Consider the following 19,918-nt stretch of genomic DNA (forward strand, 5'->3'; position numbering starts at 1 on the left):
ATGGAACCATTCATGGCACTGGGACAGACTATAGAAAAATCACATGAGACCAGCGTGCCCAGCAACTCAGCACAAGTCGGTTCTCATTAATAGCATCATTGTTCCTGTCAAAGAATGCAAAATATCTATACAGATTTCACAATTCAAAAACTCCTTCCTAGCTCCCTCTGAGCAAACACAGTGCAGACAGGGTGAATGGGGGAAAAGGAAAGGGTTGAAGCTGGGCTGCTAAGGAAGCTATTCCAAGGCCACCTGTGGCTCAAGTACCTACTCCTCTTGACCCACTGGAAAGGAGTTAAGCCACAGTTCTCTGCTCCTTTGCTTCAGGCAAGATGGATGGGGAAGAAGGGAAGGAAATGGGTTTGTCCATAACTTGTGTTTTAATGACTGCCTCATTTGGGGGTCTTCACCTTCTCTGCCACTATGCTTCCCTCTCCCCCAAACACTGGGAAATGATGAAATTAGATTATCTCCATGGGATATTCCATGAGATCTCATCATTCCTTGCCAGACCAAATCAGACTGTGTCTCCCACTGCCTACTATATCCAGGTCAAATTTGGCTAAATGGACATCAAGGGAGGTCTTGGAGGAGGGAAAGATGTCAGAGTAGAGCCACCTGCAGCTGGAGGTGGGCATGTGAAAAGGATCCAAGGGAGGGTGCGTTGTGGCCAGCTCCATTTACACCTCCAGTTACACTTAGTGATGACCAGAGGCAAGGTCCTGTGGCTGATTGTATGCATGTACATCAACATCACACAATATCTTTTTAAAATTTCATGCAGCAGTAAGCCCCTTGAAGACAATTACCATATCTTTTGCTCCTTTGTACCTTCATAGATACAGTACAGAGGTTTGTACATGGCAGGTACTCAGTACATGGCCACCTTAGAATGGACCTTAGCTGTCCCATGGTCTCTCTTCCCACTAACATAGGAACCCCCTACAGAAAATCCAACACACAGCTATCCAACCTTTACTAGAGCACTACCCCTACAAAGGAGCTCATAATTTCCCTAAGGCAGACTTTTCATCTATGATTGGATGGTTTTGATCATTAGAACATTCTTCCTTTTCTACTGAGCTGAAATCTGTTTCTGTGAACCTTCCACACACTGGTCCTAGTTCCTGTCTGCTGAGCTTACATAGAGTAAGTCAGCTTTCCTCCTTCCTCTTGATGAATTCCTCCTCAATTGTCTGAGCTCTGTTCTGAATTAGGAGAAGCCCCCTAAGCAACCTCCTCATAAAGATACAGGGTGACATCTTCCAGCAGAGAGAACATTGAGATAATGAGACATCTCAAATGAGATAATTTTGTGAAAGCACCAGAGCTTAACACAGTGCCTGGCACATAGTAGGTACTTATTAAATCCTCGTTGACTGACATATATCAGATAGTTTTCAAGAGAGTGTGGCATGGTTGATAGAGAGCTGGCTCCCAAATTAGGAAGACCTGGGTTCAAGTTCGACAAATACTTGCTGTGTGACCCTGGTACTCTCCTAGACATGGCCATTCCTTGGTTCAACCCAAGCTGTGGTTAAAATCCACTCAGAGAAATGGTCATCTCCACCTCAAGCTCCTGGGGATTTTCCATCCAACTGGACCTGAATGCTCTCCAAATTTCCTCTGCCTGCTAGTAGGAAGAGCTAAGGACACCTTTAGTTTCACGATGTTTGTTCTTTAATTAATCAAATATTTACTAGGCAAATTCTGATGGCAGAAAGTGAAGAAAAATTAAGAAGCCTCTCGACGAGGGTGAAAGAGGAGAGTGTAAAAGCTGGCTTGAAGCTTAATGTAAAATAAATGAAGATCTTGGCCACTGGTCCCATCATTTCCTAGCAAACAGAGTGAGAAGAACTGGAAGCAGTGCCAGATTTTAAATTCTTGGGCTCAAGGATCACTGCAGATGGCAACTGGAACCATGAAATTAAAAGTTGCTTGAGCTTGTTCCTTGAAAAGAAAAACTATGGCAAATCTGGACAGCATACTAAAAAGCAGAGACATCACCTTGCTGACAAAGGTCTATATAGTCAAAGCTATGGTCTTCCAGTAGCAATGAATGCTGAGTGCCACAGAATCAATGCTTTCACACTGTGGCACTGGGGAAGACTTCTGAGAGTCTCTTGGACAGCAAGGAGATCAAATCATTCAATTCTTAAAGAAATTAATTCAGGCTATTCACTAGAAGGTCTAATACTGAAGCTGAATCTTAAATACTTTCGCCACATAATGAGAAGATGGGACTTATTGAAAAAACACACTGATGGTGGGAAAGATTGAAGGCAAAAGGAACAGGGGGCAGCAGAGTATGAGATGGATAGATAGTGTCATGGAAGGAATGGACATGACCTTGACCAGACTTCGAGAGATTGTGGAGAATAGAAGGTCCTGGCATGTTATGGTCCACGGGGTTACATAGAGTTGAACATGACTCAACAACAATGCTAGACAATTAGATGATGTACAGCACAGAGGGTTAGACTTGGAGACAGGAAAATCTGAGTTCAAATCCAGTCTCAGGCACTTAGTAGCTGTATGACCCTGAACAAGTCATAACTTCTCTAACCTTAGTTTCCTCCTCTGTACAATGGTGATAACAGCACTTACTTCACAGGCATGTTGTAAGGATCAAATAGGATAATACATGTAAAGCACTTTGCAAACCTTGCTGTGTAAATACTAATCATTATTGTCTCATTGCCATTATGTATTTGTTTCCTGAGTACCTATCACTACTATGACGCTGAAATAAATTCACTAATTTCTTTTTAAAATTTGTTCTAATAGGGAAAAAACGAAGGTATCTATGGACCTTCTAAATTCTCAGTTTTCCTCCAGAACATGCTTAAGTAACATTGGAATTATTTTAAAATTCCAGATTGCTCTTTCTCCCCCAGTTCTCCAACCCATCCCCAAACTGAGGCAAATTGGTTAGGTGCTACGTTGTAGGTCCCCCTCCTCCCTTCCAAGTCCAGGCTTTTCCATTATGGATAATTCCTCCAGGGCTCCTGGATGTCAGCTTCCAGAGACTCCTTTTCTCTACCTCAGTTCTGAGAATAATGCCTTACAGGGCTTCTCCAAGGAGGTTTCGGGTCAAGGAAGATGGAGAACTGGGAAACAAACATGTAGCTTTTCTCTATCTTGGCTTCATCCAAAGTCAAAGTCTTGCCTAAATATTGGAAGGGCTTCATCCCTTTACCTCAGGGAGATTTTACTTTTCAGAGATTAGTGAGCCTAGTTGGGAGTAACTGAGATAACACAGTCTGGATCCAGCCACAAATATCCCCAATGCTAGGTCTCTGATATCCCTGGAGTGGGGGCAAACTTTGCTGGATAAATGAATCATTGCAGATCCTTCTCATAACCAGTGATGACTTCTTCTTCTGCTTAGGCCTTTGCTAGAGCCTCCAACAAAGTCATAGCCACCAGGTGACCAGACTGGACTGCTAGATGTTTTCCAAACTTGACCTGCCATTCCTTGTCTCCATACATTCAAACAAGCCATCTCACAGGCCTGAAATACTCTCTTTTTTCATCTCTGTCCTTCTCAATCCTTGTCTTCCTTCAAGGTTCAGCTCAGAAGCCTCCTCCTTCCCAGTCTTCCCTCATCTTAGGGGCCCTGGCCCCCAATCATCAGTGCTCTCTGCCTCCCTGATTTTCATTGTCTTAAACTTTCTTGCATACACACGATTTCTTAGTAGAATATAAGCTACCTGAGGGCAAGGACTGTTTCATTTTTGTCTTTGTGTCTCCAGGGCTTAGCACGGTGCCTGGCGCTTGATACTGAATATCGAATTTAGGTCTGGCCTCTGCCATTTCCTAGACCTGTGGCTGCAAAAAAGTAATGTCTTCCCTTTCAACCAATTTCCTCATCTATAAAAATGCAGATAATGGTCTAGTTGCTTGTGGGGTTGTTGTGAGAGTCACATGACAATGTAAGCATCAGCATCAGCACCTAGCAGCATCTGGCACGTAGCAGGCACTTAATACATGCTTACTGACTGACAATATATAAAGACAGGATATATTTCAAGGTAGTGTGCCATAGTTGATAGAGATCTGGCCTCAAAATCAGGAAGACCTTGGGTCCAAGTTCTAAGTTGGACACATCCTGGGCAAGTCACTTAAATTCTCCGTGCCTCTGGACAGCTCTCTTAAGGTTATAGTTATTCTCCTTGGACTTCTCCTCAAGACCCTCTCTAAACCCCTCCTCCTCTCACCCTGGACTACCAGACCACCCCCAGATCCCTCCTATAGTCTTTTCTGTATTAGTTCCATCTCGCCTCCATGAAGGCGCTCAGATCCAATCCAGCTCAGACTCTGCCTAGCTGAGATTGTATCTGGCCCGCTTGTGAATACAAGCGTTACAAATGCTTAAGCTCCTTAAGAGCCAACCCAAGATGGTGAATCTTTAATAAACTCTGTTTTCCTTTGGCTTAAAAAAAAAAGGCTATAGGTTATAGAGAGGGTGCCAACTTGCATTGGTAGAGGGCATTTCCTCACCTGGGAGTTCTGTACACCAGTGAAGTCACAAGTCCAATACCTATTACTGGCCACTATTATTCATCACCAACTAGAATCAGGAGATGAAGATTAGTCCCAGCTTTTTGATTTATTAGCAGTGCAACAGTGGGCAAATTACTTTACTTGTATGGGCATCAGTTTCCTTATTTGTAAATTAGGAATAATACTTCTCTTTTTATTGAGCTACTATAACATAAGTTGGGGGATGTAGCTGAAGTGCTCTGTTAGCTGTAAATAAAAGTTCTATACTCATGTAAGATATTATCATGATTTTCATCAATAATAGGGACCCATTCACAAAGGGAGATTAAAACCAGCAGTGAAAAGGCCAAAAACTTACAAAAGAAGAGGAAGAGAAGGGAAGCAACTAGGGAACCCTTATGCTGGATGGATAATCACGCCCTGAGTCCCAAGGCTGGGCTGATGCACTAGTTCAGGGATGGATTTGTTCTGTAAAATCTGGACTCAGCCAGAAGGACACACTCAAGACTCTAGAAGACCACATGTGGCCTTAAGGCCAAAGGTTCCCCACCCCTGCGCTAGTTTAAGGGAGTGAAATTAGAAAGAAAGTCAATAACATACCTGCTCACCCATTATTCCAGGCCGGCCCGATTCTCCTGGCTCACCCTGCAATGAGACCAGGACAAAAGTCAGCCGGGGATTAGAGAAGGAAGCCCAACCATTGGGGCTAATAGCTGGACCGTGGTCACGTCCATTTCTGATTTCTCTATGGAATACTCAGATGCAGGGCTCAGGAGAATTTTTCAGTCAATTACTCCAGAGCTGTGGAATAAGCTGCCTTCTCCAAGGGGCTCTATGCTGTAGCGGCTCTGCCTCCCAATACTTTGCCATTTTAGACAGAGTTATCTTGGCCACAGGCCATCATAGACTGTAGAATAAAATTTTACAGAAGAACAGGGAACAGAATAGACCAGAGATAAGAAAACCAAGAGTTGATTGTATCTACAGCCAATGAGGTGGCTCAATGGATAGAGTGCTGGGCCTAGAGTCAGAAAGATCTGTGTTCAAATCTATCCTTAGACACTTGCTAGCTGTATGACCCTAGGCAAGTTATTTGTTCCCCCAGTTTTCTCAACTGTAAAGTGAAATTAATAATAGCACCTATCTACCAGGGTTGTTGTGTGGATTAAGTGAGATAATATTTGTAAAGTTCTGAACAGATTACCTGGCACATAGTAAATGTTACATAAATGCTCATTCTCTTCCCAGTAGCTGATTGTCATTTCCAACAAGGGAGGGCAAGAATTAAGGGACAGATAAGCCATAGATTACTGAATTTTAAATTTAGAGCTGAGATGGACCTTAGAAGTGATCTAGCCCAACCCCTTCATCTGTAAAAGATGAAGATCCAGAACAGTTCATGAACTTGCTCAAGATCACACAGGTCTCAATACTAGGTCTTCTGACTCTAATTTCAGTATCCTTTCCATTCTACCAGTTCACACATTGTAATGGGGCTCAATGCCTGCTTCTACTTGGCTTGTGTCCACAATGACTATGTCTTATGCATATGGTCCCATGCACAAGACATGCTAATTCACAGCAGGGTCTGACTGACTCCAGAGCCCTAGGCATGAACATTCCACAAGGACATCAGAAATGCCCCTTGAATCAGCTCCAGTAACCACCTAATCCAGGAATATGAACATCAACCACTAGCGGGAGGGCACAGCTATCTTCTATGACTCAACCTTCATGGACATCCTGTGAAGAAAACAGGGCTTAGAAATTAGGAAACTCAGATTTTAGGTCTGGCTTTAACACTTACCATATGACTCCAGGCAACTTAATTCCCCTGTTTGGACCCCCGTTTCTGCCTATGTAAAATAAAGGTCTTGGACCGAATGATGTTTAAGGTTCTTTCCAGCTATGACATTCTATTTCTCAAACACCCATAAATGACCTTAATTAAAGCCATTATGAGTCTATCACGTCTGAATTTTTCATCCCTTCTTGACCTTGCCTGACTGGTCCCACAGCCTGGAGATGGAATGGCTGTTACTTTAAGGCCCAGAGGACATGGAGGGAAAATAAGAAACCTCAATGTCCCTCTCCTCCCCCCACCTCCATCATATCCACAAGACCAGCAACATGGAAAGAACCAAACAGAGAAGGGAAGCCACATGGGTTTGTAAAACAACATGTAATATGCTAAAGGCTCGTCATTCCTTCTGCCACAGAAACCAAGCCAAGATGCATAAAGAAGGGTCCAGGCCTCTGTGGAGCTGCTGACCACAGGTTGTGCCTAGCAAGGAGTTTTCCCGATCCCTTAACTTTAAAACTCGACTGGGTCGATTGCATTTACAACCCCTTCTTGGTATTCCACACAAAATGCATCATTTGCATACCCCTCTTTGTCACAGAGTTGAGGGTACAAATGTCTCCCCATCATAGTATCCCATTAGCATGAAAGGGAACAGAAGGCAGAGTACCGGGGACAGCAAATTACTCATGAGACCTGGTGCTTAATGTTGAGAATAGTGAAAAAAACCAAGCCTGGCTCTTCCACTTACTAGCAGCTATTTGGCTGTGGGAGAACCTGTTGGCATTTCTGGGCCTCAGTTTCTTCAACTATAAAATGGGAATAATAATCCCTATCTTGTCTACATTATAGGGATGTTGTGAGGATCAGATGAAATCAAGGAAGTAGAAGAGCTTTGTGACCAAAGATTCAAAGATTTCCACCTGAGTTGTCCTAATCATTACTGTCATTTGTTAGTATTACAGATTTTTACCCATGGGCACGTAGGCCAGGGCTTGGTTTCAAGCTCTGTGCTGTTTGATTTCTCCATCACTCAACTCATCTCCACTGTCAGACCCCTATTCTCCAAGTCCCTATCCCCCAGCATCTCTAGTCTTGGTCGCACAGTCATTCTAAAATCCTTGTTACCTTGGAGCCATCAGGGCCAGGCCTTCCTGGAAATCCTTTCCTGCCAAGTTGACCCTGAAAAACAAAAGTGAGTTGGAAGGAGGACAAAGTCAAGGTAAGAGGTATGACTGAAGCCCTCTGGTTACCGGGGGTACCTGAGAACAGTACAGGTACATGAAGAATGATAAGAGTTGGGTAACAGACCCTTCATTATTTTAAATCTGTCTACTGAGAGCAAGAACTTTAAAAATATGTTTCTAAAATTATTTTTATTTACTTTTATAAATTTTGAGTTGCAAATTTTCTCCCTCCCTTTAGCTCCTCCTCTAGCCATCAGGAAGGTGAGCAATATGATACCCATTATACACATGAAGTCATGCAAAACATATTTCCATATTAGCCAGAACAGACCCCTAACATGGGCAGTTAACAGAGGCTACAATGTCACGAAGAGAAGCTATTCAAAATATCCTTTTGTTGGTCTTGTAGAGGCACAGTAATATGGTGGAAAGGGCTTTGGACAGGTCCTGATTTTACCAGATTTTACTCCCAGTTTGACTATTTGACTTAGTCAAGCATTGCTTGGGTAAGCCATTGCAGCTCCATGGGCCTCAGTTTCTCCATCTGTTGGATGGTGATTATAATATCTGCCAATTCCAGCTACAGATTGCTGGGAGAATGAAGAGAAGTGAAACAGATCAAATAAAGCTTTGTAAAAATTAAAATAGGTTAGGGAGAGGGGTTGGACCTCTGACTTAATTGATATAGAGAACTTCTAAGTTGCCAGGAACACGGAGAAACTCAATGACTTGCCCAGGGTAACTGAGCCAGTATGTGCTGGAGGCAGGATTAAAAAGGAACTGGAAAAAATAACACGAGGCTATTTCAAACATCAGTTGGTTTGTGCAATTACTTGTCTGACGCAGAGAGCTAGATCAGATGACTAATCAGGGTCTCCTCCAGGCCTAAGATCCCAAGGGATTACTGGTTAGGCCAAGGTAAAAGTTGGTGAACTTGGCATCCTGACAACAGAGACAGTTTTTCTAGCTTTTTCTTGTGCTCTTACGAACACCAGCCAAGTTTATTCTCAGGGTATTTGTCTTCCCCTTTCCACCATGCCTAACTTGGATCTACCAAAAATTCCACATGATGCAGTGACTAGGACACTTACCTCTAACCCAGGGGATCCCGGTGGCCCCATTGGTCCTTCATCTCCCTAAAGACCAAGGGAGAGAAGAGGAAAAAGAGATGGAGAGCACAAAGTCAGGGAGCTCCATTAGCTTCGTGCCAACACAATGACACAAACTTCCTGAGGCGAGTTTCCCTCTTTCCTTCCCCATGGTTACTAATTAGCCCAAGGAGAACAGGCCTGCAAAGTACTTGGAGCATCTCTAAAGGGAAGGGCTAAGCTACTGAGGGGAAATGGGTACTGGCTATTGCATACCTTCATCCTGAAGACAATTTACTGGGTAAACTTGTAACTGGGTAACACTTTAAAATAGCCCTAAAATGGTCCATGGCCCTAGAAAAATAGTGAACTCAGAACATTTTTCTCAGGAGGGCATAGCCTTGACACCTTTAGCCTCAGGAGAAAGGACTCACACCATCTCATGGCCCCCTGGCTTCCACGTTGTAGATGAGATTGTCTTTGAGTGAGCCTATGACCAACCTCAATCTATTGGGAGAATTGTAGACCTCAATGGACTGGAAGGAAGAGCAAATTCTCACTAGAAACATCTAGGTGAATATTTCTGATAAGTGTATTTGCAGAGTTAGTGTGTTAGACTCAAGTTCTACAGGCCAAATCCATGGCTTTGAAGTTCATGTGGTCTACCTGGCTACATAACATGTGCCTAACCCTGGCCAGTCATCTACAAATGGTATCTGTGATTGAAAGTGCGGATAACAAATGAAGCACTTCCTTACCAATGGGAAGGGGCAAAAGAAAATGTCACAACATATAATGCTGACTAGGTAATAATACTGGGTAGGTATCTTCAATGTGAAGGACATAACACTAAATAAGTACAAGGCAACTAGGTCACACAGTGCTGGGCCTGGAGTCAGGAAGACTCATCTTCCTGAGTTCAAATCCTCCCTTAGACACTTCCTAGCTGTGTGACTCAGGACAAATCAACAAAATTAACTCTGCATGTCTCAGTTTCCTTATCTATAAAATAAGCTGTAGACAGAAATGGCGAACCACTCCAGTACCTCTGCCAAGAAAACCCCAAATGGGGTCACAAAAAGTAGGACAGGGCTGAATAACAAAAACCAAGGTACAGGCCACTGAGCTAAAAGTTGCAGAAGACACAAAGAAGCACAAGGCAAAATCCCTGCCCTCCGAAAGGGGACTGTGTTGAGAGTATCACCAGGGTTTGAAGAAGGAGAAAGAATACGTTGGAAAATGAAGCCCAGAGCCGTTTACATGAAAATATTTTAAACAGCTAAGCCACCAATACTATTATACAATGTCAAAACCAGAGAAGAAATCTGCAGTGATGAAACTACTGCATGGAGGGTTTTCTTAGGTTTTAAAAAAGGTTCTGGAATGTACTAAACTTCCCCATGAATACCTGGAAAGAGGAATAAATTTGATGTCAAAGAACATATCCCTGGCTCTACTCCCTACCCAGCCTGGTGCTGTGGAAAGTGCCATCTGGAGAGAAAGAAGCTGGGTTTGGATCCTGGTGAGGTCACTTACTGCCTGGGTGACCCTAGGGGGGTCATTTTATCAAGCTAGTTTACACAAATATAAAATAAGAAGACTGAACCAAGTAACTCCTAATATCCCTTCTAGTTCTAAATCTATGATCTTAATTATTCTAGACTTCAGTGTCCTTATACATAAAATGAGGGGGTCTCAGGGATCCTCTGACATCTTAGCTCTCACTGATCTCCTATCCTCTCCTCACACACAGAGGTCCTGCCAGCTCTAGGTCACCTACTCCATGCTGCTCCTCATGCACAGGCTTCCAGGAAAACCATACCACAAAGTGGCAAAGCAATCTCTCCCAGAAATGGCTCTGAACCAGGCCAGGGAAAGGGGATATGTAGCAGCAGACTGTCTGTGCGTGGTTGTAGGAAGACAAGACTCTCCCTGACTCCTTAACCCAGTGCTCTGTATCAGGACTCACAATGGACTCACATACGAGGGTAAGAAAGGTTCTGGAGAGTAAGATGAAACAATATAAATGGAAAGAATGTCAGATTTGAGTTAGAAGACTTGAGTTTAAATCCTGCCTTGGTTCTTCCAAAGTCATTTTTCCCTTCTGGGACTCAATTTCCTAGAAAAGGCTGGACTCAGTCCTAGAATCTTAGATTTAGAGCCAGAAAAGACTTTAGATGTCATTTAATCCAACTCTTTCATTTTACAGATAAGGAAACTGAGGCCTCAAGAAGTGATTTATCTAAGGTCACACAGGTAGTGAATATCAGAGCCAAGATTTGAACCCAAACCTTCTGATTTAAAATCAAGGATTTTTCCCACTGCACAATGCTGTTTCCTGTCAAGATGATCCCAAAGGTCCTTTCCACTTCCAAATCCTCCAGTCCTTTTAGTCTCTGGAACATCTGCTTAATATTCACAGACCATAGTTCACATTTACATCCCCCAGCAGCCCTCAAGCCAATGCTTTCTTCATTTGCCTGAAAGCTATGTCTTGATTTCTCTTCTCTCTTCTTTCTCATTATTACCACAATTTTCTTACTAAAACAAATCACATTGGGAGTGGAAAGGGAAAAGATTTTAAAAAAAAATAGTAAGAAGGTTCCCTTGTAGGGGTAGAGAGAAAAAGATTGAAGAAAACAATGGGATCCATGAACTCTTAGACCTAGAATGCATTTCAGAAGCCCTTTATGACATTCCTCAAAAGTGGTTATCCATCCTGTTGAAGATCTCCAGGGACAGGGACCTCAAGATATTCTGAGACAGTAGTGTTCCCCATGTCCCTGCTTGGAGACATCCCATCCCCAACCCACTATTATCCATGTGTCTCCAATATGAATACTGAACCCCAGTCTATTGGGCCTCTTCCCCAGTGGCTTCCAGGCACAGTGAGGGAAGGATTCCAACCTCCAAATGCCCACAGCCAAGCACGGCCAAGAGCTCAAGTTCAGAGACAGGGAAACATGCCAGGGAGGTGACTCCAGGGAGGGCAGCAGACGGAGCCAGGCTGTCTCACCTCCTGCCCAAGCTCTCCTCTCGGTCCCGGTAAGCCTCGGGCTCCTGGCTTGCCCTGGAGAGAAGAGAAAAGAAAGGGGTCTCAGAAGATCGGAGCCTGTATTCCAAGGGACCATTGACACAGACAAGATGCCTCTGGCCTTCTAGCACATGCTACCATGGGACAGCATCCAACATCAATTCCGCCGTGGCGAAAACTCTTGGAGGGCCCTCAATGCAAACATCCCAAAGCCAGCATTGAGCCAGAACAATCTCTAGTCATTTTCCCCCCTCTATTTCCTCATGCCCCCTCCTCCAAGTTTCCCTACCCATCTCCCTCAGCTGTTTCCATCTAAGCACAAAGCTGTTATTGGCCACCAACTCACCTTCGCACCTTCTGGACCATTCTGGCCTGGTGGTCCTATATCCCCTGGGAACCCCTACATGGAAGAAGAAAGGTAGAGATCATGCATGCATTGCTGACATAGGGCACAACAATCAGGATCTAGGGGGAGGTAATGCCCGACACAATCTTCAAACACACCACAGAATGACATTGGTCATTGGACTGAGCAAGGACACATCCTCTTCTTCAAGGCTCTTTTGAATTTTGTGTCCTGGGAAGAGGATGGGAGAAGGGGTGGGACATTTGGAGATGCCCTTGATTTCCTCGAATGAGAATTTGGCTATTACATTGCTAATCAGTGGCTGGTGTTCACACACATGTGTTCTTTCTGAGGAATCAAAGTATTCCTCTCTCCACAGGAAAAGGGAGGGGAAAAGTGAAGAGTGATGACATGCTCATCAGCTTCTGTCTGCAACTAAGCTAAATCCTGTCCACTCCACCCCACCGTTCAAGGACAAATGAAAAAGATGCCCTACCGTCCCATAAAAACTAAGAGGGCTGTAGGAGCTGTCACTTGGGCTCTTCAGAGAGCCTTAGTCACAGCCAAATGCCAAGACGCTGATGAAAGGCTAAGGCTTGTCAGCCAGCCTTGGAGAGAAGCTCTTGGGTACTCACAGAGCCTTCTCCTTGGGGACCAATGAAAGGAGATAGGGCCATTGAAAAGTGGCTGAATTCGGAGTTCTAAAGATAGTCCTGTTCCAAGGCCAAAGTCAGCACTGTGATGAATTAAATGTCCCAGCTAGTGGGCCCTGTTTAGGGACAGGTAAGAGCTGCTTGCTAAGCCCACAGTGGGGCTGGGCAGGGCAGGGAGCAAGAACATGGCTAACCTTGGAACTGTACCACATAACAAAAGGCTACACCTCTCTCTATGGGCCTCCAAATCCCTTTCTTAATCAGGCATCTGCCGGGGTCACAAAGATGAGACTGGAAGATATAGAGACATCCCAGCACCACAGGAAACATTCCCTTGTCTGCAGGGTTCCCCAGAGGCATGGAAATGAGAATCCTTGGAATGATTCAGGAAGCTGACTAGAGCCAAAGACCTTTTGTCTTGGACAGAGAGAGGCCTCACTGAGGGCCAAGTACAGCAGGTCAGGCTGCTGTTGGGCTCAGTGGATTCCTGAGGCCAGCCCAATTTCAACTGGGATCTGACTGGGACCAGTCAGGCCTGGGGCTCCCTCTACTGAAAGATCCCTGGTTCTGAGAACCCTGAGAAGACCAGATAAATTTTCCCCCTAAACTTCCTCCTTTTACTCTCCACAGTCCCCCATAACTCCACCCTACTAAGGTCTCAGGGCCTTGATATAACATTAATGAAAAGGAGGAAAAACATCATACCATTAGATATGGCTGTCAAATTGTATCAGCTACATCAAAAAATCTACCCAGATTATACTGTGCACATGATTCCAGAGCTCAGGAGATGTTCAAAAAGAGGGGAGTTGGAAGTCTCAGTAAAGAACCCACAACTCTATATAACCAACATTTCTGAGCCCAAGTACTCTGTGAATGAGCCATAAGCGTAGCCTTGATCAGATAGAAAGAAAGAAAGACTAGATCTCTTGGCTAGTTCTCTTCAAATTAAAATGTTAACCCCTCCATTCCCCAACTTCCAACTGTGCACCTGCCAATAAGTGCTCTAGGGAACTCTGGGGGGACTCCCCAGCAACTGCCAAAGGTCAGGAGCCCAAGGAGAAAAGAAGACAGAAGGAGAAAAGCAATACTTTGCCACCCTAGTTCTAGGGCACAAACAAGCCAAGCAGCCACATACCTCAGGGCCTGGAGGTCCAGGAAAGCCAACTGGTCCTTTGTCACCTGATTTGCCCTAAGGGGCAGAGAAGACAGGAAGGAAAGAGGTAAGTGCCAAACACAATCTCCCCAGGAACTGCTGTCCCTCAAGCTGAAGTGAGGGGGTGGGGTATTTGGAAACAAATGAAAAAGGCTTACTTACTGGGGGGCCTGGCTTTCCTCGAGCACCCGGTGACCCTGACATTCCCTGGCTCCCCTGCAAAGCACAGAGCGGTCTGACGTTAGGAGAAGGAAGAGAATTTCAAGGAAAACATCTTTTGGTCTCAGTAAGTCAATAGCAGGGGCACACATTCAGGAAATAATAGTTATAGCTTCTATTTGGGGCTACAGAAGGCTCTACAAACATCATCAGAATCTTGTATCCTCAACATTTCACACAATGCTTGGCTCTTAATAAACTCTTAAAAAATCCTTGCTGACTGGATGATCCTCACAACAACCCCATGAGGTGGGCAGCATGAGTATAACTATTTGATGGATGAAGAAACTGAGGAAGAGAGGGATTATGCATTCAATTTAATTAAACACCTGCTATGTTAATTAAGCATAGCACATCTTGGTGCTGGGTGAAATGCAAAATTTAGATAAGACAGTCTCTTCTCTCATGGAGCTGAGGGTCCATCTAGTAGAGTAGAGTTTAGAGCAGTCAACCACTCTGTCTGCCTTGGGTGTCCACTAAGGAAGGTATCCACACCTAAACATACAAATGCCTCTATTGAGCCCTAGCTATCTATGCAAGTAAAGTTCAAAAAGAAAGTGGGCACTGGATGTGGGTCGCTCCGCCTCTCTCCTACAATAGCCCAAGAGGGGGACATAAATGCTCTCCTCATGAGGGTGCCAATGGCGAAGAGGGGCCTTCTCCTTTACAGAAGCCAGAGAGAAGCAGGAAGAGCATGGAATGTTGGGTAGACATCAAGGTTGGAAGTCCACCCTTGGCAAAGCAGTCTTGGAGCAATCTTTCAAGCTTTTTCCCAAGATGCTCAGCTGATATTATTTCACTCCCGGCTTCAATCCAGCAAGAAAGCATTTCATAAAGTTCCCAGAGATCTTGGGACAGCTGGCAGCAAGCGTTTCATTTAGGAAAAGGTCAGAAAAGCCTACACACGCAACACAGCACCCTAAAAGGCACAGAGGCCTTGGAATGGAAAGAGCATGGTTGCAGTGTTGGCTTCGACACTTACTAGCCATGTCAGCCTGGGCAAGTTGTTTGACTTCTCTGAGATGTAGTGTCTTCATTTTTAAGATAGGGATAATAAATCCTGCCCTGTCTACTTCACAGAATTGGGGTGAGTAACTGAGTCATCGCGGGGCTGTAGATTTAGAACTGGAAGGGACTTGAGAGTTCAATGAATACAAATCTGCCATTTTATAGATGAGGAAACAGAGGCCCAGAAAGGTGACTTGCCCACGGTCAAATGGGAAGCAAATAAGAGAGATTAAGGCAGTATGTAAACTGTACACACACACACAGGACTATTTTTCAGTATATACCAAGGAAAGTGTTGGGGAGATATCTGTAGAGGTGAAGGAGGAGGAAGGGTAGCTAATGACTGAGAGACCCTGAGCTGCTAACCCTAACTATATGACTGTGAACAAGTCTTCTCGCTTTCCCAAGCTTCACTGTCTCCATCCATTACTAGGGTTAAAATGTTTGATGGGGATGCCAGGAATATTTATAACTGTGGCTGGTGGAAATGGTGTCGCCTGCTTCTGTGGCCCTTGGATATAAAGCATTGGAGCACCCTGCCTATAACTCACAGCACTGTGCTTTTCCTTCTGAAGGGGGTGATTTATAAGCAGGAAGTTACAGCGCCAGAGCTCAGAATTCCACTCTGGGAAATGCCATTGGTCCCCAGAGCCCAAGGGGAATTGTGAGGCTGAAAGGCAAACAGCTCAGAGGTTCAAGGCACATTATCTATGAAGGGAAGAAAGCAAGTTGGGCATGAGCAGAGGAAATGAAATGCAGTTACCTTATCTCCTTGGAATCCAATATCTCCGGGCACACCAGGCAGCCCTTGATCGCCCTGAATACACATCAGCAAAGAGAGTTACAATAGACCCCAGCTATGGCAAACTCCCATCCCCCCAACCCTCATCCCACTGTCAGCCTTCCTTCCTCAGGAGAGGGCCGACAGACAGGCCATGATGGAGAGGAGAAGGCTGACTGTCAGGGCCCATAAGCTGGGGTCGCTGGAACTTGATGGTCTCCAAACACAGCCAAAGAGGACCAGGGCCAAACCAGGGCCAAAGAGACTTATTCTAGGATTAACACTAAAGAGGAACTAAATGACCTTTGAAAGTCCCGTTGCAACTATATTTGGCCTGTTGGCTTCTCTGGGGTCATGCTCAACTGGAAGTTCCTAATACAGAAATACCTCATAAAGGATCATGAGAGTACAGATCATTAGCTAGTGCAACCACACTGCCCTCCCAAGCCTAGAACAACTAGGACCTGTGTATAGTTAATCTCACAAGGGCTCAAAGAGGTTATCTGTGGTAACAGAGAATGGGATGATCTAATAATCACTAATGAGATGTGACTCTAAAAGTATTGAGACTGATTTTTTTTTTAACAAAAAGATTTGAACTTGGAATTTAGAATGAGAAAGTCTAGTCTAATCCACATCTTTTTCATCCAAAGGGTACTGGCCTCATCACAAGGTCCTACACTTATTCTGACAATGTTCTCCTTGCTAAAACCAAATCTGGACCCCCTCATTGTAAGTACCTTTGGAACTGGTTTATAAACCAGAAAAATCAGTCTCATTACTTTGTAGTTGTCTGCAATCAGGCCAAGGAGGGGGAATGTATGTGTTTATACATATGTGTGCATATGTGTGTACATGTTGATCTATCCAACAATAAACATTTTTTTAAGCATCTCCTATATACCCAGCACCATACTAAGCAATAGGGATACAAAAAGGAATCAAAAGATGCTCCCTGCCCCCAAGGAGCTTACAATCTAAGGGCAGAGACAACTTGCAAACAAATACACACAAAGCAAAGCAAGTCATAAACCAGATAGTAGGAAGTGATTAACAGATGGAAGGTTAGAATTAAGAGGGCTGGGGTGAATGCGTGTGAGAACATTCCAGAGACAAAGCAGTGTATCATGCTTCTACTACTGGCCAGAAAATGAGTCTCATTACTTTATTTCTGAGAAGCCAGAAAGAGCTGAGTTCAAATCATGCCTCAGGTATCTTTGCCAAGAAAATCCCAAACGGGGTCACAAAGAATTAGACAAGATTGAAACAACTGAACAACAACCAAAACAAAGACTGGGGAAACTGAGGCCAGAGAGATTCAGTTATTTGCACGAAGTCATGTTCAGAAGTGGTACGGTCAGGATTTGAACCCAGCTTCTCTGACTAAAATCCAACAGACTTCCCAATGCATGGTACTGCCTCTCTTGATGGGCAGATATTTGAAGAACTTTAGAGTCAAAAAGACTTTAGAGATTGATTTAGTTCAATCTTCTTTATCTCTCCCCCCTAACCAGCCCCCCAAAATATGGAAACAGGCCCAGAGATCATGAGGGAGCCAGGCCTAGAACACACACTGCCACAACAGAATTCTTCCTATTATTCAGGTGACCTCCCCTCATCAGGTGACCTCCCCTCATCAGGGACCAGAGTGGGTTGTAATACAATGACACCCTGGGGCCTCCTGAGAGCTTGGTGCAGTCTGCCCCTGATAGCCCCAGGCTTCTATGCTTTCTAAATGCTAGTGCTTTCTTTTCCGAGTTGTTATCTCGTCCCTCACTGACCAGCTGCTTCTTTGTCACTGCCTTGCCTGCTATCAGGACACCTGGCTCCAAGTAGTACTTCCATAGTGTGGTAGCAAGCAAACAGGGTGAGAGGTTAGAAGTCCAGACTTAGGATCCTCAATCACTTTTCTCATTTGTAAATAGAGAGGAACTGGACCTGACCTCTTGGGTTCCTTCCAGCCATAAATTCTGAGCAGGAGGCAGAGGGTTCCAGTCAGTTGGATTAACTCCTCAGTAGGTTACACAGGGTCCCTTTCTTCCTTTCCACTCTCATATCCTATGCTTCCTTGGTGGCAGGTAGGTCAGGTAAATGGAAGATGAAGGTATCTCTGGGAGAAAGTATGTGCTTGACTTCATTTCAAAGTCAACGAAGTATACCTGTCTGTACTCCAGGGGTTTTAACCCTTTGCATGAGTACCCTGGACCCCTCTGATCATCTTGTGGAGCCTGTCTACTCAGAATAATGCTTTTAAATGTATACCAAAAAATACATAGGATTACAAAGAAAACCAAAAGTTAGCAAAAACAAAGATGTGGGATTTGGGGGGGACTTTGCCCCTTTTGAAGTCATAGTCTCCCTGGAATCTAACCATAGATGCCTGGGCATCTGGAGATGCCAAGTAAAGAACTCTTTCTCTATCACTACCTTTCTTCCTTCTAATCTACTATGAATATGCTGGAAGAATACTAGAAATAGTTCAGAGAAAAGGAAACCAGGTCTGCGTTAAAGGCCTGAGGGGCTCTCTTGACTGGAAAGTGCATGACTTCATTCATGAACATTGTGACATCTTGCCTGGCTGCTCAAAGGCATTTCATTTTTTTCTTAGTTCTTTCTTAAGTTCCACATAGGTAAGGTCTCTGGAAAATGACCTCCAGATACAAGAGATATTTTGATACCGAACCTAAAAGAATCTCCCTCAGACTTGCCCCTTTTCTCAAAAGCCCCTTCTCTCTCACTTTTTGTCTATTCCAAAAGGTTGAATTGGCCTGAAATTCAGATAACCAAGACTGTACTGGACAAAGGGGATTTGGGAAAACAAATTCCTGTGGTGTTCTAGTTCCCGGAGGGTGTCTCATGCAGCCCAGGCATTCTTAGGCCTGTCAAGGGGATTGAGTTTTGGTCCACCATGAGCCCAGAGAGTCAAGTAAAGTATGGGGCAGCTCCATAGAGGTGATAGAGTTGGTATCAAATTACTAAGGACATAACCCTACAGGAGAATTCTGCTACCAATAATCAAGTCAGGCCTCAAAAAAATGGTTTTTCCAATTTGGAAAATCCTGTGTAGATTCCCATGTCCTGGTAGCCAAGGAGCCTTTTTTAGTCCAAATGTGAAATGGGCTAAGAAAAAAAAATTAAAGCTACCCAAGAAATCGGGAAAATAGATTTGGAGGGTTGTTCAATTCAAACAGGAATCTTTGTTCCAGTGCTCAGCTCCAAGCCAGGAGGCATAGAAAGCCAAGTGGTTGTAAGTAGGAACCCATCCAACGTAGGTCATGGAAAACCTGGGCTTCTGTATAGGACTGGTCACTGGGATAAAAAGGAACAGTTTTTTGTTTTGTTTTTTTCATCAGGAAAAAGTCAAAGAGACCTCTAGAAGGTTCTGCCTTATGGTGAGAATCTGAATATACTTGAATCACAGAAAAAATGACTGGAAGATCATAGAACCAGGGACAAAAGGACCTCAGAGAGGCTATCTCATATAATCCTCTCATTTTACAGATGAGGAAACTGAGACCAAGGGAGGTTAAATGATTTACCCAAGGTAGGATTTAAATTCAGATCCTCTTTCTCTAAAGCAAGGTTTATTAACCTGGAGTCTATAATCCTAAACAAAATTTTTCTTTGACAAATGTCTTTCAATATGATTATTTCCTTTGTAATCCCATGTATTTTTATTTTATTTAAATAATTAAAAAAACATTTTTTTCTGAGAAGTTCATAGATTTCACCAGACTGTCAGAGGGGCCCATGACACACAAAAAGGTTAAAATTGTTTATTCCTGCTCCAAAAGGCTCCAAAGCCACTGTACCAAGCTGCTTCTTTCATGGCAGGAGAAATATTTCAGAAAAGTGAAAACCAGAGGGGGAAAATGGAAAATTTAGAAGAGGGAAATTTGGGGGTTGTCTTCCCCCCAAAAAAATCACAAGAAAAAATATTTGCACAATTTTTTAATATATTTTCTCCTGGGTTTTCACATTTCTAAATGAACCACACTCAAAAATTTAGTTGCAGACCATGTTATACATTATACAGTTTCCTGTTCTTGAATTAACAATGTGCCTTCAGTTCTGCAAAGGGTTACCCTCTCTCACTGCTGCCTGTGACATGGTGCCGAAGGGAGAAGGCTAGGGGCAGC

General features: G+C 44.0%; 1 protein-coding gene across 3 annotated transcripts in view; it reads right to left on the bottom strand.

Moving 5' to 3' along the window:
* The window catches only part of COL27A1 (collagen type XXVII alpha 1 chain), a 242,942-nt gene that overhangs the window by 102,204 nt on the left and 120,820 nt on the right, over positions 1 to 19,918 (bottom strand). For all 3 annotated transcript variants that reach the window (XM_072632427.1, XM_072632426.1, XM_072632425.1), the window contains exons 17-24: positions 15,762 to 15,815; positions 13,934 to 13,987; positions 13,754 to 13,807; positions 11,963 to 12,016; positions 11,599 to 11,652; positions 8,586 to 8,630; positions 7,436 to 7,489; positions 5,107 to 5,151 (exon numbers count right to left, since the gene is read on the bottom strand). In XM_072632427.1, coding sequence (XP_072488528.1) covers positions 5,107 to 5,151; positions 7,436 to 7,489; positions 8,586 to 8,630; positions 11,599 to 11,652; positions 11,963 to 12,016; positions 13,754 to 13,807; positions 13,934 to 13,987; positions 15,762 to 15,815 — 414 coding nt within the window. The remainder of the gene's footprint in view (positions 1 to 5,106; positions 5,152 to 7,435; positions 7,490 to 8,585; positions 8,631 to 11,598; positions 11,653 to 11,962; positions 12,017 to 13,753; positions 13,808 to 13,933; positions 13,988 to 15,761; positions 15,816 to 19,918) is intronic.

The sequence above is a fragment of the Notamacropus eugenii genome, chromosome 1 (assembly GCF_028372415.1).
Source record: "Notamacropus eugenii isolate mMacEug1 chromosome 1, mMacEug1.pri_v2, whole genome shotgun sequence".
Lineage (NCBI taxonomy): Eukaryota > Metazoa > Chordata > Mammalia > Diprotodontia > Macropodidae > Notamacropus > Notamacropus eugenii.